Source organism: Boleophthalmus pectinirostris, unplaced genomic scaffold (assembly GCF_026225935.1).
Source record: "Boleophthalmus pectinirostris isolate CB_2022bp ecotype Guang Dong unplaced genomic scaffold, ASM2622593v1 HiC_scaffold_145, whole genome shotgun sequence".
Taxonomy (NCBI): domain Eukaryota; kingdom Metazoa; phylum Chordata; class Actinopteri; order Gobiiformes; family Gobiidae; genus Boleophthalmus; species Boleophthalmus pectinirostris.
In genome coordinates this window covers 996-25,000 of record NW_026571059.1, presented here as the reverse complement: position 1 = coordinate 25,000, position 24,005 = coordinate 996, and the positions used below count along the sequence as shown (strand labels likewise).

The window sequence follows — 24,005 nt, the reverse complement described above, 5'->3', positions numbered from 1 at the left end:
CGAATACCCAGTGGAGGACGCACCTGAGCTGGAACTGGATGCTGCTGAGAAAGAGCCGCTGCTGCCGCCCGACTGCAGCCAGGACAGGGTGCTGAGTGGGTCACTCTGCGCGCGACGGGCCAGCGGGTGCTCCAGAGATCCTATGGCTGTGTCCTGAGGCAAAGTAGGCGACAGACGAGGTGTAATGGCCCCTCCACTCAGACCACTGCTGTTCCTGCGCAGGGGCTGCTGTGAGGAGCTTGACTTGGAGGCAGTCCCATTCACAAAAGGTGCCCAAATGTTGGAAGTGCTGAACTCGAAGCCCAGTTCATCAGAGGAAGGCAATCCTGGTGTAGAGTCACCTCCAAAACTGAGCCCCCCCCCAGCACTGCTGGAGCCAGTGCTAAAGGGACTGGTGGGGCTACCCCCTTCATTGCTTTTGCGACTGTTAGTGAAACCATCAGAGTTCAGGTTGCCATTGTGCGAATGGTATGTTGCGGAGGACAGCTTACGCCCAGTTGAATGCTGCATGGCCATGGAGAGGGCCGGGGGAGGCGAGGGGGGAGAGGGGCCTGAGTGGTGCCCAGTTGCCCGGGACCACAGCGAGGCTCCTAGGCCAGCACTCAGTGCACCCAGGCCCTCCAAACTGACATCAGTGCCATTGGTGTGGAAGTCGTTGTCTCCCTGCAGATCCACGAAGGTGCCGGTTCGCAGCGTGATATGCGTCTCAATCTCCTCCCGTGCTCGGTCCACGTTCTCAGGCATCCCAGTCACCTCAAACACAGGGTCCTTCTCTCGACTCGGGGTCACGATATAAGTGTGTGTCTGCTGCTGGATGCGCTTGATAGTGGCTCCTTTTGGTCCCACAACTAGGCCCACAACTCTGTATGGCACCCGCACCTGCACAGAACAAGGGATATGCTAACACATTTGGCCTGGGGGAGATGGGACATGAAGGTCAAGGTAAGAACTTTACCTGTATTGTAGTCTGCCCTGGAAGGTGAGGGGGGCCAGGGAGCGAGCCGCCGCCCCCTGGGCCCCCCGCTTTACAGCGTGAAGCTCTGATCATGGAGAAGTGCTCAGCTGCCGACACGATTTCCCGCTTTGCCATTTCCACATCCTCCCTTCGGCCAGTCACTATAAACACAGGATCTTCACCCCGAACTGGAGTCTTTATGTAGGTATTTGTCTTTGCACGCAATGCCTTGATCTTACAGCCTAAAAGAAAGGAATAGGTAATTAAGTCCTTAAAGACATGAAAATTTAAAAAGTAATAATAATTATTATAATTTGTCATAGCCTCTATAACCAAGTTTTAAATACTCAAACTGACCTCACCTAAAATTGAAATAGCTACTCTACAATAGGTTTGCAAACTTCAGGGTTAAAATGGTCACAGATTACCTACTTGTAGTAGTGAGTCGTCAACAAATTGATACTATTTTTAATCATTTATAAATATATAGAGCATTCTCCCTCTCCAAACTAGCAGAACGTGTGTAGTCTGCTGATCTGCCTGTGTAGTCTTATCGCCAGCGTGAACATTCAAAGTGTTCTGTTTCTTTAAAGACAGACGCGTCGTTTCCATTAACCAATGGGACACGTTGACTGTGATGTCATTCTGGGAAGCTGAAAGCATGGCTTTTCAAACAAAGAGAACAATGACACGCCGCTATAGACGCCGCAGGTGTCGTTATAAATTAAAAATATGACCCAGACATTATTTATTAAGATATATGGATAAAAAGGACAAAGAAACGACCATTCCGAACGGGCGACTAGCGCTCAAGCAGCAGCTGAGGCAGAGGCAGTGGGAGCAGGGCGTAACACCGCCCAATCCTGTGTTAGTGCGCTTACTGTCTATTCATCCCAAATACACCCAAAACAATAACAGCACATTCATAGCCTAACATCACCAGGAGCACTACTTTTGTACTTGCAAATACTAAATCAACCAACTGCACGAACCATGTCAAACATTTTATGGCATTTTCTTTGTTTGGTGCAAGCTCTGAGACATGTCCAGACTCCCGACAATCTGCCGCTTTGTCTGACCCTCTCCCACCCCTCCCCCTTCATCCTACTCATCAACCACACTCCCTTAGCCCCTTTACTCGTCAAGCTATTATCTAAATAGAGTCACATGCAAAAACCCAGGACATGTGCAGTTTAACGCACATTGCATTATTGCTGTATGAAGCATATAAACAATGATGTCATGTTCAGAAGCAAACTATGGTGGAAAAGTTAAGTCTAACATACAACCAAACAAAGAAAAACAGGCAGCATGCAACAGTACATGTTGTCCACTAAGACATCACATCAATAATAATACATTTGCACTCACCTTGTCTGCCCACAATCTCCGCCACATGCTCAGAACTGGGCACGGGGACACACTCGGTCATGTTTACACTTCTTTTCCTGTTACAGAGCACCGAGCTTTGTTCTCCGTGAAGCATGGAGTGAGAGCCAGCCATGTGGTAGCCGCCTGACCCATAATATTCCGGGGAAGGGGAGCAAGATGTGGGCGAATCTCGCGACCCGCTGGGGTGGTCCAGCATCTGCAGATCCACGTAGCCTCCTCCGCCCACTCCATTACAGCCTTCGGAGCCTGAAGCCGGGGTCCCATCCAAGGCGTCCAGCCCATTGCCCCCGCCACCACAGTCCACTTTGTCCAGAGCCATGAGTGACAGCTGGTCCAAGGCAAAGCGGAGTGCCTCCTGGTGCTCCTCATCCCGGGACTCCTGATCCCCGCTGTGCTGGCTGCTGATCACCACGTCGTGGTCCATAATTTCGGGGTGGAATAAAGGGCTAGGCATAGTCTCCGGGATCTCACATCAGCTCACAAAAGCCTGTGTCGATGAGTCACCCTTTCAAAGACAAGGGAAAAAGTTTAGATAGATATACACACATAAGTTGTTAAGGCTGAACAAAAGACGGCAATAGTTGGAGCGCTTGGCTTTGTTGTTGCTTTGTGTCACTGAACCATCCTGGGGCTGCTTGTTTTGTTGGATACAGCATGTTCATATCGTGGATAAATAACATTTCCTTCAGGTGATACCACAGATAACGCCAACTAATGATAGTTGAAAACATGCACCAGCTTTGGCAAAAGTGGAAACGACAAAAGTGGATCTAATCGCGATAACAAAAAGAGCTAGCTGTTAGCTGCACAGAGTCGGCTCCAGTCACGTTGTCGCCCCTTTGTTTGGGAGCGCTGGGGCTAGCTGCTAGCTGTACACAGACAGCTGAACTTCCACTCTTTCTTACACCAGATATGCTGATTTTCAAAATTAAACAAGGGTGGAAAACACTCAAACTTACTTCGTCTTGTCTTATCCGAGAAAGCCCTCTTCCTGTTTGAAGACAAGTTGTTGAGGGTAAGATGAGAAGAAGGCAATAGGAGGAGGCGATCAGTTGTGGGCAGCACTAGTAGCTAGTGTTAGCCACTAGCAGCTAAACGGGGGGCGTAAGAGAAAACGATTAAAGCAAGGCTGTGTTGTTTTCCCACTTACTGAAAAATTTAAGCACGCCCCCAAAGCTGTCACTTGGCCCCAATCCTGCGCGGCATCCCCAGACCGTACTGAGAGCCAGAAGAAGCAAGTTACCTTTTTCGATGCAAACGGAGCTCCTCGCTGTGCGCTGCCTGACCCCGGTCCGCCGCCTTTGTCTCGCCCATAGACTTTACACACAAGAGGCGCACGCACAGACCACGGGCGCACGCCGCCTCAGCACCGCACACGGCACTGACGTCACCCGCGACACAACAATGGGTTCAAAGGCCATCTGCAGCAACCGAGCGTATCTGCATCATCTGCATACCCCCGCCGCTAGCACCGTGTGTCAGAACATGGTCTTTACCTACCTGGGACAGAAGCATCTAGGATACAAGTATTAGAACCTATGAAGTAATCCAGGCTTACACTCATTAAAATAAAATAAGAAACGCCTCTACGAAGACAAAGACAAAACAGTACAGGAATCGCAGGGTACTGACTGTATATTTTTCAACAATTACTATTTTTGCATTTGGCAGTACTGTGGTTTTCGTTCGAGCATGTGGGGGAACAAATGAAAAAAACGAAAAACAAATGTTAGTGTTAAAAATAACAGAAGTTTTTTAGACAAAAAACAAAACAAACTTGAAGACACAAATATAACCAGGTATAGGTCTGACTTGTTTCTAGAACATCTGCTACATTTTGTAAACATCCAGAGACCACATGACTGCGATGGCTGATAAGCCAAATATCTATTAATCTAGAATTTGATGTTATAAATTCAGATGGAGAGATATCTATGGGAGATTCACTATTCTTGAAAGAAATATCAAATTTTGTGGTCCACCAATGTTAAACCCTGTTATTTTTAAGTGTAAAGCTCCACAAACCATTAAAAAGGACATAGCTCCTTATTTTGTCAAACATTAAAGCTGTAACACTAATATTTAATGTCAAATCAGCATGGGAAGCATCAATGTCATCCATCCATTTTCATCCGCTAGAGGCAACAGTCTGAGCAGAGATCACCAGACCTGCCTTTCCACATCAAAATAAGTTTATAGCAAAAGCACAATTAAAAAAACAACATAATTTGATCAAACTTGAATAAACTTTTAATATGCCACTTGCCTGACCTTTTTTAATTACAAATTTAGAAATATAATTTTAGAGGCATTGTTTTAACCTTTAACATGAGAATCACCAAGGAACAGCAAACCAACAGCAGCAGCTTTACTTTTCTTTATATTTACCAATAAAATTGAGCTTACATTGAGAGTTAATCTAACAGCAGAAGAAAAAAACATGTTTTAACTTCCATAGAGCACATAAGCAAAGACAATGTAAAAAGTGAACAAAAGAGCAGTGGAACAAAAGGATAAACTGTTGGATCACTCCTGGTGAATACATTTATAGTGTCAGAATACGTTTGAATGTACATTAAATTTAGCATCTTAGTCTTCATCGGTTTATCATTAGGCAAAATGATAATTCTTCACGATGTGACACCACAATCGTTAGCTCTAAGCTATATTTTATACCTAGATGGTTACAACAGATTTCACAGTAACTATTTCATGTAGATAAATTTGCCTGACAAATCCAGAATGATATTTCTGGATTTTTTTATGCATATGAAGTGTGAAGAAGTGTGTATTCTGGATGCCAGGCAAATGTATTAACCTATCTAGAAAGACCTAAATCCGAAGCACTTGGCAATCACATATGCAGTATGAAAAAGGAGCTCCTGACATAATATGCTAAAGGCATTAACAAAAGCACTGTGTTTAGTCAGAGGTATAGTCACACTATACAAACCCTTAACATATTTTCTGCCATTATCTGTAAACAAAATTGCACTCAACACACTGGAGGAAAGAACTAACCATAATAACACACTGAGTTTATAATATAACAGCACCTTTAACCGTCTAAATTTAAATGTAAAACCAAAATGAGAAACAACATCTCAACAGAAAGCACTTTTTGACATTTGGATAGAAAATGCGAAAGACTGTCGAGGTATTTGTCATGAGGAATGTAGCTTCAGAAATATGAATATCTATTCTGGCTATGATATCTTTGGATCCACCTGCATCACTGTCTCATCCTGTCCCCCAGCCATTTCATCTGAAGTGAGGTCATTTAAATGAGCTAAAGAGTCAGCCATTAGTGCTTCTTCCAGTCGCCTTCGGACACTTTGTACTTGTTTCTCCTGTTTCCTATAACACAAACAGGACCACGAGAAGAGGTAAATTGAATCAAATTATCAATAGTGAAAAACTAAAGTACACTCCATAGAAAACCAAGCAAAATTAACAACTGAACGGTACCTGATATCCTCATCCGTCACAACAAAAGCTTTGCAAAGTGGCTGAGAGGTATTAAGCCAGACACCAGGATTTTTATCCACTGCTGTTGTCAGCTGTCCAGTGATAGGTGAGCCACTAGTGTGAAGGGCACTGGCGATGGCAGACAGCAGAGTTTCATCTGAACAGGCAAGGCCTACACCTGAAAAAGATGTCAAGAGGGCACAATCACTCATCATGAATATCAAAATAGTAGGCCAAGCGTGCGTTTAAAAAAACAGGGAAATTATTTTCTTACCCTGTAAGCCTTTGGGGAGATCAATAGTTTTGATTAATTCCTCTGCAATATTAAATGCACTTAAACCACTTAGCTTCCTCTCCCAGAACAACTAAAAGGGTAACAATAAAATCAATATTAATATATGCTTAATTTATAAGATAATCATTAACAGCAGCACCTGTTTGGGGGGTTCTCTAGCTTTTCGCAGATCAGTCTTCACAGTATTTTTGGGGTGCTTCGTCACCTTAGTTACCGGTTGTTTGAAGATGGAGGCTGTCTGCCTCACTGGTAGTGTTGTGTTTAGGTCAAGTCTGGTCTGTAAAACATAATAAATAATAGAAAACTCACAAAAGAGCTCAGATTTAGATAAAAGGCCAAGAATATTCCCATAATGAAACAAAAATAAATGTACAAGTCCAGATTATTTTATCCCATTTTACTATTGTCTGCAATCATTCAGTTAATCATCATTTCACTGTAAATTCACCCTTGTAACCCAGAGGTTTTCCCTGATGCAACCTTAATGCATACATGATTTTGTAACTTGCGAAAAGCACTGACCTTTATTTGTGTGGTGTTATAGGCATTTCTCTGCTTGAAGTGCTGTGCTTTGGTCTGAAGGAGTCGTCCAGCTCCCACATGGCTGCTGCTGTCAGCATCTGTCTGTGAGGCATTTCCAAAACCATGGATGATCTGGGGCTTGTTCAGAAAATGTTTGACAGGAATGCTATAAAATTGAAAACATATTGTAGATGTAAGCAGGATAAAATAAAACAGGCAAGAAATATCAGCTGGTATAAGAAAATAAATACATTTTACTAAATGTACTGATTTTCCTCCACCTTTAGACAGGTGTTGACAATTAGCATTTCTTGCTATAACAATGCATCTGGTTCATCTAATCTATGTTTTGTCCATGTCCATTTATTCCTTTTATACAGTCTAACATGTCTTTCAGCAATCAAAGACATTTTACATTACATTTTACATTACATTAGTAATTTACTCCACACCTGGTGATGAGTTACTTCTAGCCATAGCTCTCTTGGGGTAGACTGGTAGAAGGGAGGGTGCAAATCAGCATCAGTGGTTCTGACTACCACAAATCACTAACATACTGGAGTTCGTATTGAATTGCCGTCCTTCAAGGTTGATGATCAAATGCTTGAACCACTCAGTTACTGGAATTTAGGGATAGTCAATAAAAATTCTAATTGTGATTGATTAGTCAGCCTAAGTTATGGTATGAGTAAGTAACAGGTACAGTTAACCAATCAAAGTACTAGTAAGTGTGAAAACAGCAGCACATGGCTTGGGTTTACTCTTAATAGCATATATTAAGAGGACACCAGGACACACAGAGGAAGTTTTAGTCTGTATATGACCAAGTCGCCTTACTAACATAAGCATACATACATTTTTGAACAAACTGTACCGCACATATGTAAATGAACGAGTCCAATAGGCTATATATAATATAACATTCAAATAGCATATAAACATGGCACACCTATAAGAGACTAGTAGCGATTTTCTCTTCTTGGTGTTTATATGGCCTAAAGCTGGATATCTTTGTCCTCCGTCCGCCTTGCAGCTGCTGTAACTCAACAGAAGCTGAAGGCCTGAGCCCTTTCCAAATGCGCTTTTGTTTCGAATGCTGTCTTGTTTCGTCCCTAGGCATGTGCTACTACTTACCTGTACAATTCAATGCACCAACTGTTTGTGTTACTACTCCATGGTTACTGTACGGCTGCTGGGACATAAACTGTTGTTTATGTTAATTTGTAAAAGATTATTGCGACTACGCTACCTGAATGTCCACTGATCTCCCTCTAAACTCGGACTTCATTTGCAGAGATCATGGTTTATTTTTATGGAAGTTGTGCACAGGAGCAGACCAGCAGCAGTCTCTGTTGTCGAGTTCGGAGCATGGTGTCCACGAGGTGGTTACACGCTACACATCCGCGTAACACCGACGGAGACAACGAGACAAGTTCTGTGAAACTTAAATATATTTAATTTGGTGAATCTACATGCGGGGGCCACCTCCAATGCTATCTGTGTATCTTATGCCATAAAACGATAATAGACGACCACTATCGTACATACATGCGACCACGGACAACAAAAAGCCAAAAATAATAATAAAATAAGACATGCAACTCGATCATTGTCTGCACATACCACTTTCTGTCCATGGTCTCTTGAATGTAGAAATGTTTTCGCTGGCTTCAAAAATACTTTGAAAGCTTTTTAAAAGTTATGCAGTTTCCCCGTCGACAATGGCCCCCCGTGACATCCCCAATCACTCCGCATACCCATTACGCTGTAATACGAAGTCTACATCCGCCGAAATCTAGTCCACAAGAGGGACTAAAACAAAGAAGGAACAGTTCTTGATGCTTAAATGCACTGAATGAAGGCAATTGAGCAACAAAACTTAAATAGCGGAAATAACTCAGCAACAAATTATACATTTATACTAATGCAAAACATTTAAAAGAAAATGTACACATAGTTTTTATACATTTTACTTCAAAAACAAATAATAACACAAAGACTTATTACATTATCTGGATTATACACATCAGATTTCAGACAAATTAAGAATCAGTATTGAAGCCAGTGGTGTCCTGCATGGTCGGCTTCAGTGATGCAGTGGTGCCACAATAGAGATCCTCAAGCAGTTGACTTCAGTTCCCCAAACCCTAATAAATAAAAGACGAGCAAATGACAAAAGCATCAAGCAATAAGTTGTAAGCAACAATATAATCACACAAATACATATTTATTTTCCAATACACTTTATTTGTAAAGCACATTTTATCAATGGACCTCAAAACACGTGCTGGTGTAAATAAACAAAGCTGTAAATACGTACTGGTGTCATACAACCATTACAAACGTAAGTACGCACTAATAATACTTAAATAATAATAAAAAGTTAAAACAATGGTTCCAGATCTGTGAACACTGAATCCATTTGCTCTTGCTGCCCCCTGCTGGCTTCCCCTTGACTAATTCTGGCATATTCACAAAAATGTTAATTAATATGAACTTACATATGCGCTGCCCCCCTAAATATGAAAAGGGCTATGCCATCAAATCATGTATCCTTAGTTAAATGACAGCCAATGGCATCCCAGATACAATCGTGCCTGCTGGTACTGAATAACACATACCAGCACATGTCACATCTTAAATTAATTTGATATGTGTACTAACCTTCACATCTTATTCATCCTTTTTAAATTTACCGTTGATGTAAGGAACATAGTCCAGTATAAGTCGCCAGTCGGTGAAGTGGATCAGTGCTACACCTCCCGCTGTGCCCCACACTGCCATAGTTGGAACCCTGAAAAACAGAAGAGAGATTTATGAAAAAATATAGATGGACAATGAGTCTTTATACCTTGGGAGGTGACATAATGGCATCACTTTCTAATGAAACATTAAATTCATACATCTAGAACCCCATTACAGGATAGTATGATTAATATAAAATCCATTAAATACCCTTTCCTTGAGATAAAAAAAAATTAATAAAATAAAATAAGTATATTATATTGTAGATATAGATATAAATACATAGATAAATTGCTAATGACCACCTATAAATCCTGCTCATTAGGTATATATTACAATCACGTACTGTAGTTTGGTACTGAATGTCATTTATCCCAAAAAAAAATCTTGTAGCTAAGATTTACTTTCTGTGTTAGTATACACTGAAGGAAGAAATTATTAGCTTTACTAGTGTTACCCAATAAAGTTTTAATAATTTCTAAAGCTTTCCTAAACTTGTCGTGACTTCTCCCTCTTAGCGGTGGTGACCTCGTCTTGGCTAATGGCTAAAAGCTAACGTCAACTAAGGATATATGATGATGTCCACCCAGTCACATGCAATAAACTTGATGGGACTACTGATACATAACAACAAGCTTACCACGATTTGGCAATGGAAACATATTTCGAACCCAAAACTTTACTAAGCATTTTAGACGAGCGGAACAGCTGATGCGCTGGTAAGAAAAGGTCGCGCTTAGCCTCCTGCTGCAGAGTGCGCATGTGCGAGCATCTACATCCGGTTCTAACAAAATAAAAGAAAAACGCAAGATTGTTGTATGTGTGTTGTATGGAAACGTGATACGTGATACGACCATAGACTGTATGGATACAATTTGTAAAACATCTGAATAAAAATTATAAGCTGATAGCCATACACCTGTATACCACTCGTACAGATTGTATATGTGGCACCACTAAACTTCCACAGGTACCATTCAAAAATAGTTATTTGGACCTTTCAACAAGTCAATACATTTCTGTTACTTTTAGCATTATAAAATAAGACACACTGAAATGAACTTTTTAATGGCACATTTATTGCTACATTACTGTTATATACACAACAGCTCTCAATTTCTACTTTATATATAAAAAATAAGAAACTGGAGGCACTTTGAGGACAACCTGTAGAAATTGTCCCCAAACATGAGTGAAGACACTTATCTGCAGCAGATATCTGTTATGAAGATATGATAAGCTGTTGCAGTTTACATTAGAAGTATGCATACCTCTTCTGTTTGATGAGTAAAATAATAGCAGAATTAAAGAAAAATGGGCAAAAGTGGACAAAGGTAAACCAAATACTGTCAGAGCAGTGCCAACTTATAATCGTAATTCTGATCAAATATCTTGTATAGTTCAAAACAAAACAGATGTTAGTCAAGGTCATACTATTCAACAAAATAAGTACATCAAATTTAGGGCTTTTTTTTTTTTGATAAAGTGTCCAAGGTGAACACCGAAAGACTAGTTAATTAATAATTCAGATGGTCAAAGACACAGTCAGATATATCACGGGAGTCCATAATTTTTAACAGTACAACAAATAAATCTACAGATACATCTTCCACCATGTAGTAGAGGTTTATGCAGGCACTAGTGAGTAATCAGTATGAAAAATCTGCAACACCAGAACTAAGGCCACCCTGATGATTGAGTTTAGTTTGTCTTCACGTGGTTTTAAGTATAGACTCAAGAACAGTATACCACAAACTATGCAGATATTGCAACCGAGTTGCCAATTACATGAAAAAGCAAAAATTATACAAGAGCTGAAAATGTGAAGGGGAAAATTTCACAGTGGTAACTGTTGTTCCCTTTTAAACAGGATGGGTATCATGTGTATCACTAGGATCCAATTAACTGGCCAGTTAAAAAGAGGCAATTAAAATACCAATGGAACATGAACATTAGATTCATATCTGAGCACCTGGCACAATACCTCATTTGTTCCTGTAATCTCAACTGAACCTACAATGCATTGAAAACATTTTCAGCCCCAAGCAAACACAAAACTGTCAGTCAAAGATAATTCAATCAAGTGTAATTTTATGGTCAATTAAGAGGGTGATAAAATATTAAATGTTTTATATTTTAGAATTAGAAAAAAGGGATTGTGGCAGAATATATTTTCAAGGCAATGTATGTAAACAAAGATCATTTTAAATGAAAACTTCAATTATACACAATTATTTTACAAAGTAAAAAAAAAACATTATACAAAAGGAAAATTCTCATACAGGCAATTGTTTAAAAATAAGAATGCAAAACGCCTCCACGTGGTCAGTCAATGGCAATACAGAAAATTGTCCATTCAGTAAAACTCATGATCCCTTTCATCAACTTGCACTTCAGCTGGTAAAGAGGCAACAGTCACATAATACAAATGTTCTGACGATTGTATGAAATTTGAGCTGTAAATACCGAAGTGGATTTACTCAGGGCACTGCTGACAAAATGATGGTGAAGATGGGGCAGAGGTGTTGTCATCTGCACTGGAGTCCAATAAACGCCTCATAGAGGAATAGTTTGGAAATCCATTGACACGTTTGATTCACTGTAGATTCACTTTTTCCAGAGTCTCTGCTCAGGTTTGTTTGTGTGGTGGGTCTCTTTCCTTTCTCTATTCCACTTGCATGGCAGTGACAATAACAAATGTACAGGACGCTTCGAGGTAAGACTCAGGATCCACAGTACAAAATAATTCACGCATAGTGAGTCTTATAGGTTCATTCAGTCATTTCGAACAATAATCCATACTTTTTAAGTCAGGAATGCCAATCAAATGATCCAATAAAACATTTCTTTCAGTTTTCTCATATAAGCAATTGATCCAAGTAACATTTGCTTCCAACATGTAACGTACAAAAAAAACAAAACAGAATGTCATCCTTGTCCTTTTCTCAAAACTGTCATCCCTAGTTCTTTATTTCAGTAACATGTTTTTTCTGTAAATCCAAAGGAATGTGGCCAACTGCTTTTCAGTATGGAAGGAAGTGTGTTTTGTAGAAGTTGATTAACACACTCTATTAAGATGGACAACAATGATATACTGTTTTAAGGCCACATGTTTTCAGCGCTGTACAATCAACCATAACTGTAAAAGATTAAGAAACAGTCCCATTACAAAAAAACATATTAAGTAGTGTACTTTATTTTCGAAAGAGTGCAGTAAACCTCACCTGAGTATTACAGGTGTCCATCTCCCCCCAAACCTGGGTGAGTCCCTCGATGAATCTGTTGGTCCACCCCAGAAACTTTATCCTCCTCTCTCCTTTTGAGACATGCCGCCTTAGGGTTTAGATTTCGCTCTTTGGAAACAAAGAATAAAACTTCCTAAGAACTGAAGTAAATGTCATGTTTATAGAGTTTAACCACGAAAAGCTAATCAAACCCAGAAATGAAAATAGTAGGATGAAAACTTGGCAGAAAAGTAGTGACACTTCCTCTCTCTTTTCCATGGCTCATTATTTAAAGAGAGGAAAGCTGAAGCGGATGTAACACAAGTGAAATGTTCAGGAGGGGAAATAGCTTCAGTAAAATTTGTTGAGCTTTGAGGTCTCCATTGAAGACAAACTGGGCCTTTCTTACTTTGGGTGACCTACCTCGCACCTGCTTCTCCAGGCCCATTATGACCTGGACGGCCTGCTGCAGGATGACCAGCTTGGTCTGGGCTTTGTCGCTCTGGAGGTGGACCTGACACATCCTGCCCAGCTCTCTGAAGGCCTCGTTAATGTCTCGCACACGCACCCTCTCTCTGGCATTGTTAGCTAGGCGGCGCTCTCGCTCCCTTTGCTCCTTCTCTTCAGCAGTCAGGTTCTCATCGCTCACTGAGACCACGCTGCTGCCAGGAGAAAGGGGGTTGAAGCTGCTAGGTAACAAAACCAGACGAAAAGCATGACGGACCTGTACTACATATTTGCACTTTCTGCTGATTATGTCTTTATTATTCTTTTTTTCTGCAATTAAATTGATGAAGAAATCCAGTGGAGTGGCCTTCTGGGTAAGAGAGTGTATGTATCAGAAAGAATTTAGGTATTCTTTGAAGGTCAAATTTAAATTCTGAAATCTGATAAACAGATTCCCGTGACACTGATTGTTCAACGTTTTAGTGGTTACTGGGGTCCAGGCCGAAAGTTGTGGGTATATACCTATATCACAGGACAGAAGTTATGAGGGAGGGAAAGAGAAAGGAAGCGCACCCTCTGCCAAGTGCTGCACAAAGACAGAGATAAAGCCATTGTGTTAAATACATCAGCAGCAGGAGATGTATTTATTTGAATGCAATAGAAAAGATCACTGTTGCCATCTGTGGAAGGGAAATAAAGGCAATGGAAACGAAACAGCGCAGCAAAAACAATTAATGCCTGAAAGGCTGAGGCATGCATTACACAGACACTGCAACCAATTAGTGAAGTTAGTAAAGATGAGAGCAGCTACTGAGGTTCAGTCACATAACAAGAAGCATGTTGAAAAGACAGACATATATGCTCTATAAATATGCTATACAAAAAAGACAAAGGCTGAGACAGTCTGCATCAGTTATGAAGAAAACATGGTTATGCACAGAATAAGAAATGTTAATGCCTAAAACGCAAAATTTTTAAACCTTCAAATTAATCTACTATGAGTAGGCATTAAAGGACATTTCACTGAAAAAACAACCACACAGCTTCATTTCTGTAATATGTTCCCTTGTTTTAAATGTGATATTTAAAAAAAAATCAGTTTGTTTTATTTGACAATGTCAGAAAAAGCATAATTTTAAAAAGTAGAGAGCAGAGTGAGACTGTGTGGATGTTTTTTGTCCCCATCTCGTCCTTTGGTCCTGGACCCCACTGACCTCGGACTTGCTGCTCCAGATTGAGTATAACGTTAACGGCCTGTTGCAGTACGATCAGTTTGGTCTGAGGTTTTTCATAGCTTAGATGGAGTTGGCACATGCGGCCGAGCTCCTTGAAAGCCTCGTTGATGTCCCGCACACGGAGCCGCTCACGCGCGTTGTTTGCCAATCTCCGTATTTTTTCCCGTTCAGCCTTAACCTCCACTGGCAGGTCTTCATCATCCTCTTCATCATCTAGGCTACTATATAGCCAATGGCCAAAAAAATTATTAAGTTAATAGCCTGGTGCTAAACAGGTCCTAAACTAAAAATAGTAACACAGTCCTAAAATATAAATGTTAACACATAGTTTAACGTGTCTACCAAAAAAAATGTGTAATTTTAACCTGAACTTTTCAGATTCAGCTGTTATTTGGAACAGCTGAATTAATTAATTAACTCTAAGATTAAGATTTTATTCCTGTTGATCTTCTGATAATCTTGCCAATAAGGAATACCTTGTTCGAATGCGGTTCCTTAAGTCCTTCTTCTCGTCGTCGGACTTATCTGTGACAGAGCAGTTCTCGTCATCCTCCTTTCTCTCACGCTTGATTTCAGGAATACTTGAACGGTTTAATCCACCAGACAGATCTAGACAGGGAAGTGACACTTTTATTTAAATAGACTGTTGCATCACATTATGTGATATAAATAAAAACACTTACTGCTAAAAGTTTCAGGTTGAGGACCAGACTGAATCGGTGCAGGACCAAGGTGGCTATTCAGCAGTCCACCACTAGAGGGCAGACTTACAGAGTCCTCATGGTGACTGGTTCCCTTCAGAAAAAAATTAAATGTATTAAAATATAAATAATACAGAAAATGAACAAAAGCAAAATACATAACAAAATGTAATGTTTCCATACCAGTCCTGAGAGACGGCTGCCAAGTCCTAGCGTTCCACCAAAGGCCTGTGCTAACCCGAGACTAGACGAAATCAGGTTGTGCATCTCAGTAGATCCTGGCCCTCCTTGTCCACTAGCATGACGCTGAAGAACGTTCAGTGCTTCCTCCAGGCGATCCATTTTATTTTGCTACAAAGTAATTAGATAAAATAATAACAAAAAAGCAATATTTTAGGCAGCAGTAAATTATCTTAAAACAGTAAGCAATAGCTATAAACCAAACCATTAAATATTTTCACACAATTTACAAGAAATTAATTAAAAAGTAATTTGTACACAATTAAAAATTGTATGCACCTTTTCTTCATGAATAGGTTAATCACAGCATTATATTGTTCTCACCATGGGCTGTATTGACTCTTCAAAATTAGGGGAAGGAGTGGTTTGGCTTGAAGACCGAGTCCACTGGGAAGCAGAAGCTAGGGACACAAAGAGAAAACGCCTCATTCACAATGTTCCTCCACTCAGCAGAGCACATAAGCCACTAGTGGGGCTTTTGTAAGAAGTCTGTGTGTGAGTAGGTTGACAGAAATATCTCAAAATTTAAAACAAACTCCATTATCTTCGTGTATCATATTAACACTATAATTGAAAAGCATAGTACATTATAGGTTAAAGATAGGTATAATACAGTAAAATAAAACAGCAGGATGTTTTGAAGCTGTGCTAAAAACAAAGTCCAAATCTCCAAACTCAACGAAAACAATGCAACACAAGATTTTAGTGCAGCCATCAACAACAGGAAACTCTCTATACAGAATGACCTTGAGGCCAGAGGAAAAACTGAGCCCGGCTCTGCACTCACCTGATACAGCCTCAGGCGAGCCAGAAGGGGTGGATGGGGACGGAGGGAAGGCACTGCTGTTTGGGTCTGAAGGGTAAATCTGAAAAGGCATCACAATCAATCACTAATCAAAGTAATAAGTACCCATTTTTTATACTTACAGAAGCCAGAGCTTTTCCAATTTCATCGCCTGAGCTTCCAGGAACTGCCCCACGATTACCTAAAGAGATGTCAGATTTTAATGAGTCTATTGACCTGGCCTGTTTTATTTTTGACTTTCTTTAATTTTTTTCTCAAACATAAGACAGCTGTTAATCTGCAACATGAAAGCCATCTAAGAATTACACTGAACAGTAACTTACTTCTTCTGACTTCTCGGTTTTTCTCCCTCACCATCTTGTGAGGGAGAATTTCTATTGTAATTTCTATTTGTTCTGAAGCCATTTTAAAAGTCAAGTTAAGTTAAATTATTGTCTAACAAAACTATCTTTTAACAAACCTCCTGACTGTATACTCTGCAGTGACTTCTATCTCAAAGTGATTATTAATATAAACCTAGAGTATATGCTTGCAATGCAATAAATCCAAGGAAAACTGTACCCATTAGAGTGTCAGTGCCGGCAATGGGAGGAGTGTGGCAGGGGACTCCAAAGCTGCTGGAGCCGGATTGGAAGCCAGCCGGATGAGCTCCATTGACTTCACTGCCATGCAGGGGGTAGTTTTGCGGAGACAGGGGCAGTGGCTGCCGTTTCTGTATAAAATAAAGCAAATTCAAAAACTACACTTACAGTGATCATAGCCTCGCCTCTTCATAGTTGTTCATCATTGAGGTATTTATTTATTTATTTACAAAACATCCACTTCCCTACTGGTCCAGTGTTTGGGTAATTCCTATTTTCTAGTTACAGAGGTTGTAGTAAAGCTGCATTACTACTTATAAATTACTTATACCTACTACTATATTATACCGATAGCTTTGTGTTGATTAGACCCTCTTCTCTATTGTTTAAATGTTACTTCTTGTCCATTCATTGTGCAACCGTATGTAGCTCCTCCTGGGGCTAAATGGGCTGAGGTGAGCTTAGGGCTAGACCACTTTACAAGAGGGTTCAAGGACCAGTACAGCTTAAACCCCTTTTGGGGTTTGGAACAAAGTGGCCACACCCACACAGTGCCACGCCAGTGGAAATAGACTCATATGAACAGTCACAATAAAATAAGCACTGACCATTCTGTCCTGGGGGTTGATGGCTGAGAAGGGGCCATGGCTCAGATGGGGGGTGTTGCCATGTACGGCAGGATAACCAGGCTGCACCATCGACCCGCCAGAGCCCCATGGGTCTGAGGGAGGATGGAGACCTTCTGTCAAGAGGCAGTGGACGCAGTGGGCACAATGTGTGCAGAACAGCCAGATGTAAAGGGAGAAGAATAAAGCCTCATGAGTCACAGTAAAACAACTTTGTTCAAATGACACACAACACACAAATCAATCTAATCCACTTTTATACTTATATACTAATACTGCTAATATAGCTATTAAAATGTGTCTGATTATGTTTAATAAAATAGAAAGCTTACAAGCTCAAATTTTCAAACCTTGCATGTAGTAAGATGGAGGGTAGACATTTCCTGCTTTAGAGCTTGGGTAAGCAGCATTCTCTCTGCTAAATTCCTCTCCAGTTGCTGATGCATACACCTACAAAAGTGCATAAGGCATAAATGCAATATAAGGTTACAGTTTCTGCATTAGATCTAAATTCTTGCTTTGTGGTGTACTATTGTTTTTGTAGTGTATTTAGTAGCTGGTTGGTTTTGGACTGCCTTAAACATACTCACTAATACATGAAAAAATGTACAGGAGACACATGAAGAGCACGGGAGATATGCATAACTATGCATAGGCATACGCATCTTTGTAACGACACACCCCCTCAATCAATGCTATTATAAATAAACAACAAGTAACAAACTGTGTCTATAAAACTAAACTCAAATGGACTTAAGTTTTCTTCTGTAATTTGATTAAACAAAAAGAAAAAGAAGAGGAAAAGAAGGAAGAGACGAGCAAACGGAGAGATGCACTACTAATTACTGAACCATCTGCCGAATCCTGGACAGCAGCCAACTCCACTGGCAGCTGGGATAGAGAGATGGGGGAGGGAGGGGGAGGGCTGTTGTTCACGGCGGTGGGGGTGGGAAGAAAGGAAGAAACCGAAGAGGAGGAAATAGGGTGCAGCGGCGAAGTGGGAGGAAAAAATGAGGTGGAGCGAAAACCATCAGTGATCTAACTTGGCTCAAGCACAGAACTGTGGCCATAAAGTAAAGGCTGCACCAATACTGCTATAAATACAAGCAGCGGATCAGAGAGCAGCCAAACGCATGGGTTTGTGCTTTTCTTTTATTTTTACAGCAGCACAAGGTTCATTACATGCACAGACTATATTCACTTATATTACAAGGGCAGAGCTACAGAGCTATAGCGGTATTGGTGAGTGCAAATATGAAGCATTTATAAGCAGCCTGGGCTCTTTCAGTTTAGAGAGGAGTGCTCACCGAAGATGGTAGGCCAGGTGGGACCTTCCTGATCTTTTTTGGCTGTGTGTCTAACAAGAGAAAAAAAATTGAGATATTATCAAACAGTACATAAATAATTTTAACACTTTACAACACACTCTCAATTTGTACATTTAAAAATAAGCATTATTAAATGCAGAACGTCTTACCAATGGGTTCTTGTGCAGGTCGTCGGCGAATATTGGCTCCCCCATAAGAGGCATAAAACTGAGAGTTTGACTTGGGGCCGGTCGGTGAGAGAGCATCAGGGCTGGTCAGGGGCATTTCACTGGGCATAAATCCCGGCTACAGAAAAGCAGAAGAATATTAAATTAGAGAGTTGCGAAAGTAAAGACATAATGCTGTAGCTGAGAGTGTGTTCTCTGCAAAATTATTTACCTGTGTTGCAAATGAAGTGTATGCTCCACGATCAGCCTTCCCTGTGAAAAGAGGGGGCCTAATCAGGTCATGATCATAAAACATATTTTATGTCACTGCTAAATCACAGTGTGTCCTGCCCCTTTTTCAGTTTGTGGGCTCACCATCTGCTGTTTAAACGTATATGATGCAAGTATTTATGGATCTGGACCAAAAAACATCAACAAATTGCCCCATTATAAATGGTTTGGGGGCAATTTCACCCAACCTCTGGCCCCTCCCTTGACAGTTAAACACAGAAGAGCCATAGGCTGTAGTAATCCCAGGGGGAGTCTCGTTTGTGCATGGGTGCCCTTTACACCCAACCCCCTCCATCAGGAGCACACAAACAGACCCTCCTCCTGCCCCCCTTTCCCATTAACCTCAGCTTCAGCCATTGCCATCTCACCAGAAAAGGCTTTGACCAGTTGTACTTGGTGTTTAACTGCCTTTTTAAGCAGTAAAATAACTATGATAAAAACTCTAAGATTCTACATTATTTTTAAATAAACTAAAACATACCAACAGCTCCTGAGCCAAAGAGGGGACCAGAAGTGATGCCATCCTGCTCACTGTAAAGGTTTCCTTCACCGTAACTCTGTGAAAGTAAAAAAAGTTTGAACTTGTCTTGTCTAACTTTTTAGAGTGATTACAATCAAATAATCACAGATTATTGTTTGTTTATGGTTTATACAAAATCTTCTTTTAACAACATTGTAAAAATCCATGAATATATTATAAGTTTAAAAAACATACATATGCATGATAACTATATCACAGCCTAGTTTTCGAGATGTGGGTTATAATGTAAGTTGTTCGTATTAAATCTACAAGGCTACTTAGATATTCAGGAATTAGCCGTACCCTTGTCTGGTTAAAGGATGGACTGTTCTGCTCTCCTTGTCCCCAGGGACCGGACCCATTCCTCTCATCTAAAAGACAAAGAACTAGGTTAGGCCAATTATCAAATAAATGGAACACATTTGCACTCGTCACAAAGTTAAGTCTAACTTGGATTCTCATGTTGACCTGCTTTGATCCAAGTTTACACCTCTCCCGAGAGTGCACTGCATCGACAGCGCATGACAGTGACGCGCTGTCATGCAGCGAGGAGGTTATGAGCTGTAGGAAGTTTGAATAATTAACACTGTGTGTGAGCCTCAGAATACTCCTTCTCCCACTCCTCACGTTTTCCATGGCAACAGTCGCTCGGGCCCATTCTCTCACTTTTGGCAGTCACCTTTAGCGCCTCGGAGACACAACGTCTCAATCAGGCACAGTTGACACTGGTGCGGCCTGGCCAAAGCACTTGAGCTCTCAAAGAGGTGAACGTGTTTGAAAGGAGAGATTTTAAAGATTAGTGAAGCAGAAATTTCTGCCTGTCCTCTTTTCCTCAATTTCCTCTCATACTGCAACACAGCATCTCTGGGGGAAAGCTGAAGCTTAATTGCGTGCTGATTTGCATAATTGTGCATATTAATGAAGCTAAGCTCTATGAATATTCATATTTTTGTTTTGTTGTCTAATTAAAAAGCGGAGATGGGAGAAGAGAAGGGGGAGAAGGGTTTGAATCATGACAGGATCAGCAGTAGAACAGAAGAATAGGTCCACAGTGTGCGGAGAGCAGCAAGATTGTCGTGACAACTATGATCTATACGCGCAGTGGCAGAGGAGTAAGAGATGGAGACAGCGTCTTGTTTTATCGCTCGGGCTGACTGTCACTCAACCTGCCAATCAAACACTCCAGAGAGGATGCAAATGAGTCCTGTTGGTACAGAATCATTCCAATGCAGTCTGACAACAAACAAGGCCACTGTTAAATACTGTTCAAGCAGATGCCACAGTAACTACAGACATAGTCAAAGGTCTAAGTGAAATGCCTCAAATCTAACCCACCAAGTGATAGTGAAATTTCTGTCATATCACAAAGCCTGCTTGAACATAACTAAGTCACCTGTGTCTGAACATTAGCTTAAATTCATAAAGAAAAGCTTTTAGGGCTGCTTCAAAATAATACATCACAAATCCATCACTAAAATCAGTGTTGAATATTTTAATGTTAACTGTTATCTGGACTACACAGACTCAAAAACACGAGTTAAAAGACACTTAAATATCTGTTAAAACAAAACAACATATATTTACATTTATTTGGTATATAATTTATTTTAAAAATCTCAGTGTTCTATAGAAATAACAATTTGAATAGTAACGAATTGCAGTCGCACTATCTTTAATACAAAAGCACTTTCCACAGTATTAAAAGGTATATTATTCTTTACAAACTATAAAATATTGTTTTGAACTGCACAAGAAAAATATTACTGTTCCTATTTTCTTTCAAATTTCTTCTGTCTGCATTATATAATCTCTAGAGCTAAAAGTAGTTAATCTACTCGCTACTAATCGATTAATTGAAGCAAACGCAATTTGTAACACTCGTGTAGTAAATAAATAACTGTTATCCACAGAATGAAAGAACCGTAATATAGTGATTCATCAAAATTTTACATTCACAATGATTTAACTACTAAATAACTAATTGATTTATTGATTAACGAAACAAAAAAATGTTGCAGCCCTAATAATCCCAATCTGTAATTACCAGGTAAATTTCTGAAACATTTTAATTATGCTGTTCTACAAAAAGCTAAAAATGTAAGCTGTACTCAGACTGTCAGCAGGGACTGGAAAAAGAAAAATGAAGAAAAGGGTGAGTAACATGAGACAAACACTCTGGCGAACCCCAATGCACCTCTCCCAGCATGCAACGCCCCTTTGAGCACGGCCGCTCTATAATTACACAGGAAGAGATACTGGAAACAGACAAGCGGCCTGAGTCACACACTTCACGAGCACATGCACTGGCCAAACGCGCAGACGGCGCTGGGTTCGAACAGGAATACAGCCCCGGGCGACTATAACTGTAGCGCTGTGGAGTGGAGCGATCGTCTACACGCCTTCTTCCTTCCCTGACTCACACAGACACAAAGCATGATGTCAGCCCGCTCTCAAGAGACCCGGTGCTACTAATGAAATGCTCAACAATGTACAATAAGTCTGGCCATTTGAACCTGTGAGTCACTAGGGGCACCTTGCACACCAGTGTACCCTAACAAAATACAACAGGAAGAGTGTATGAGATTGTGCTAATGTAATTAAGTCAACTGAATACAAAAACTGTAATTGTGATTGATCTAGAAATGTAAAAAAAATATATATATGAAAGTAATCATGCAAATTTCTAAGTTCTCTTCTTCTGCATTTTAGGTCATACAGTGTTTAAAAATATGTTTCATGATTCTCAGTTTCCAAACGCCAAAAAATGAAAGTGTGCTGACAGATTTCATGTGTTGTCTTAAAGTAGTTTGAAAAATTATACCAAGTTTGAAAGCATAGATAAAACCACCTGGGACTGGAATACTGTTTGAACAGTTTCACCTTTACAATGAATTATCAACGCTTCCAACATTTCAAAAAGTAAAAAGTTATAACAACAACTGTGTCAACTGACTCAGAAGAGAGGGAATTAACAGGTTTCACATGAAATTAACCAGGAAATTTAAGATGCATTGCAATTTAAATTTTAAATGAGTGAGGTTAGACTTTGGGGTGGGGTGTATATTTAATCATGTCCAATGACAATGGCATGAGCGGACTCGGGGAGGATAACATCAGAGCGTGTTTTTAAGCGAACACCTTTCTGATACAAAAGAGTGAATAGAAGAAAAGGAGCAGTGGATCCCACCCTGCAACACTGGCCTTGTCTTTCATCTCACGGTAATATCCTGTTTCACTTCTACAGCCACAGAAAGGCCCACATCACCTATAGACAAAGTGCCATAAACTATGTCTGTAGCTTTGATATGGCACTGAATAAAAACTTTATAAATCTAACAAGAGAGCTGGTTTTCAGAGGTATATTAAATCAATGGGAAATACACACTATCTGACAGTTTCAACAAAACAGATTAATTGGTCTTTTTCCCATCATCCCCCACTCTGTTTCTGTCGTTAGTGATTGAATGACAACAGCTGAGGAGGTGAGGGAAGGGACACCTGTAAGGCACGGACGAGGAAGTGAAGCTGCCGCCGGTGGATCTGCAGGAGGCCAGGCGACATTTTTAAAGCCGAGAGAGAATCTGTGAATGGACACACTTTGAAATGACACAAGCGGGAAACAACTACTGCCATTGGTATTCAAAATGCCGCAGACAGCTTTTCAGAACAACTACGTTCGGTCATGGGCTGTTTTACTAAAGGAAATGTGGACGGCTGCCTTTTGAAACTACCCAGGATATTAAAGGAAAGAATACCGAAAAGAAGAGAAGGAGAAGTGAAATTTTAAAAAATTATTTTGTCTTGGTCTTACCTGCACCTCCAAACTGGCTGGCGAGAGTGGTTGGACGATTTTTGCCATTTGAAACAGGAAGCTCAAACATCTAAAAATAAAAACGTAACCACTGTTATTACAAGAATCTGCAAAATGTTTATGTAAATAAAACTGTGGTTCTGTGTAAAATGCCCAAATGGACTTTCTTGAAGATCTTTATTATCCATTACCCATGTCTACATTTAGCAAAATCCAATTATCAAAGAAGGCTCTTTTCATACATAAACAATTTTTTTTGTCCAAATTTGAGCCACATCTTACCGCAGTAAAATCCAGCAAATCGCTGAGCTCCTTGTCTGTTCCAACCGCAGCCATTCTGCGCGGCTGATCACTGGGCCCTTTCCGTCTCAGCAATGACTGACACAGAGGAGAGGAACACATGAGTGAACACAAAGCACAAGAGTGACACATGCTATCAGTAACAACACAACTTTTAATGTTCAATAAGAGGCATGTACTATGGAATGACAATGTCAAGATTAATTTGTTAATCGCCAATTGTGATACAGGTCACATTTCATAAAAACTAAAAATTTACCATAAGAATTATAGAAGCAAAATAATTAATTTCAAATTGAACTATACCCTAAAAGGTAAACCAAAATGTAAATGTGTGTGTTGTTGGTGTCTGCCTGTAACATTGTCACATTAA

At 40.3% G+C, this 24,005-nt stretch overlaps 4 protein-coding genes across 8 annotated transcripts; all 4 read right to left on the bottom strand.

Annotated features, from left to right (window-relative positions):
- Positions 1–6: 6 nt before the first annotated feature.
- On the bottom strand, positions 7–3,741 carry LOC110158515 (RNA-binding protein MEX3D-like; the record flags this gene model as incomplete). Its single annotated transcript, XM_055150669.1, has 5 exons — positions 3,591–3,741; positions 3,307–3,438; positions 2,327–2,852; positions 956–1,197; positions 7–879 (listed from the first exon to the last, which is right to left on the bottom strand). Coding segments are annotated over exons 3-5 (1,590 nt in total), but the record flags the coding sequence as incomplete, so codon positions are not given.
- An 833-nt stretch (positions 3,742–4,574) lies between these two features.
- LOC110158386 (methyl-CpG-binding domain protein 3-like) lies at positions 4,575–8,451 on the bottom strand. The gene is made up of 6 exons (XM_020922853.2): positions 8,256–8,451; positions 6,633–6,798; positions 6,250–6,387; positions 6,090–6,180; positions 5,816–5,993; positions 4,575–5,704 (listed from the first exon to the last, which is right to left on the bottom strand). Exons 1-6 carry the CDS (start codon positions 8,267–8,269, stop codon positions 5,554–5,556), a joined length of 738 nt encoding a protein of 245 aa, XP_020778512.1. The 5' UTR covers positions 8,270–8,451; the 3' UTR covers positions 4,575–5,553.
- A 135-nt stretch (positions 8,452–8,586) lies between these two features.
- LOC110158913 (cytochrome b-c1 complex subunit 10-like) lies at positions 8,587–10,151 on the bottom strand. The gene is made up of 3 exons (XM_020923471.2): positions 10,018–10,151; positions 9,297–9,426; positions 8,587–8,779 (listed from the first exon to the last, which is right to left on the bottom strand). The coding sequence occupies exons 1-2, from the start codon at positions 10,137–10,139 to the stop codon at positions 9,306–9,308; spliced, it is 243 nt and encodes an 80-aa protein (XP_020779130.2). The 5' UTR covers positions 10,140–10,151; the 3' UTR covers positions 8,587–8,779; positions 9,297–9,305.
- Positions 10,152–10,436: 285 nt separating this feature from the next.
- On the bottom strand, positions 10,437–23,773 carry LOC110158012 (transcription factor E2-alpha-like). 5 transcript variants are annotated; one of them, XM_055150667.1, is made up of 19 exons: positions 23,615–23,773; positions 23,333–23,402; positions 19,825–19,892; positions 19,483–19,558; positions 18,943–18,983; positions 18,714–18,849; positions 18,544–18,593; positions 17,587–17,686; positions 17,219–17,352; positions 16,591–16,741; positions 16,152–16,210; positions 16,012–16,090; positions 15,549–15,625; positions 15,168–15,335; positions 14,967–15,078; positions 14,760–14,892; positions 14,263–14,504; positions 12,602–12,730; positions 10,437–12,516 (listed from the first exon to the last, which is right to left on the bottom strand). In XM_055150667.1, exons 1-18 carry the CDS (start codon positions 23,762–23,764, stop codon positions 12,609–12,611), a joined length of 1,968 nt encoding a protein of 655 aa, XP_055006642.1. In that variant the 5' UTR covers positions 23,765–23,773; the 3' UTR covers positions 10,437–12,516; positions 12,602–12,608. The 5 variants fall into 5 exon arrangements, 4 of the variants coding, with proteins under 4 accessions (XP_055006642.1, XP_055006640.1, XP_055006641.1 ...); XM_055150665.1 differs by lacking the exon at positions 14,263–14,504 and adding an exon at positions 13,025–13,290; XM_055150666.1 differs by lacking the exon at positions 14,263–14,504 and adding an exon at positions 13,025–13,287.
- Between the last annotated feature and the right edge of the window lie 232 nt (positions 23,774–24,005).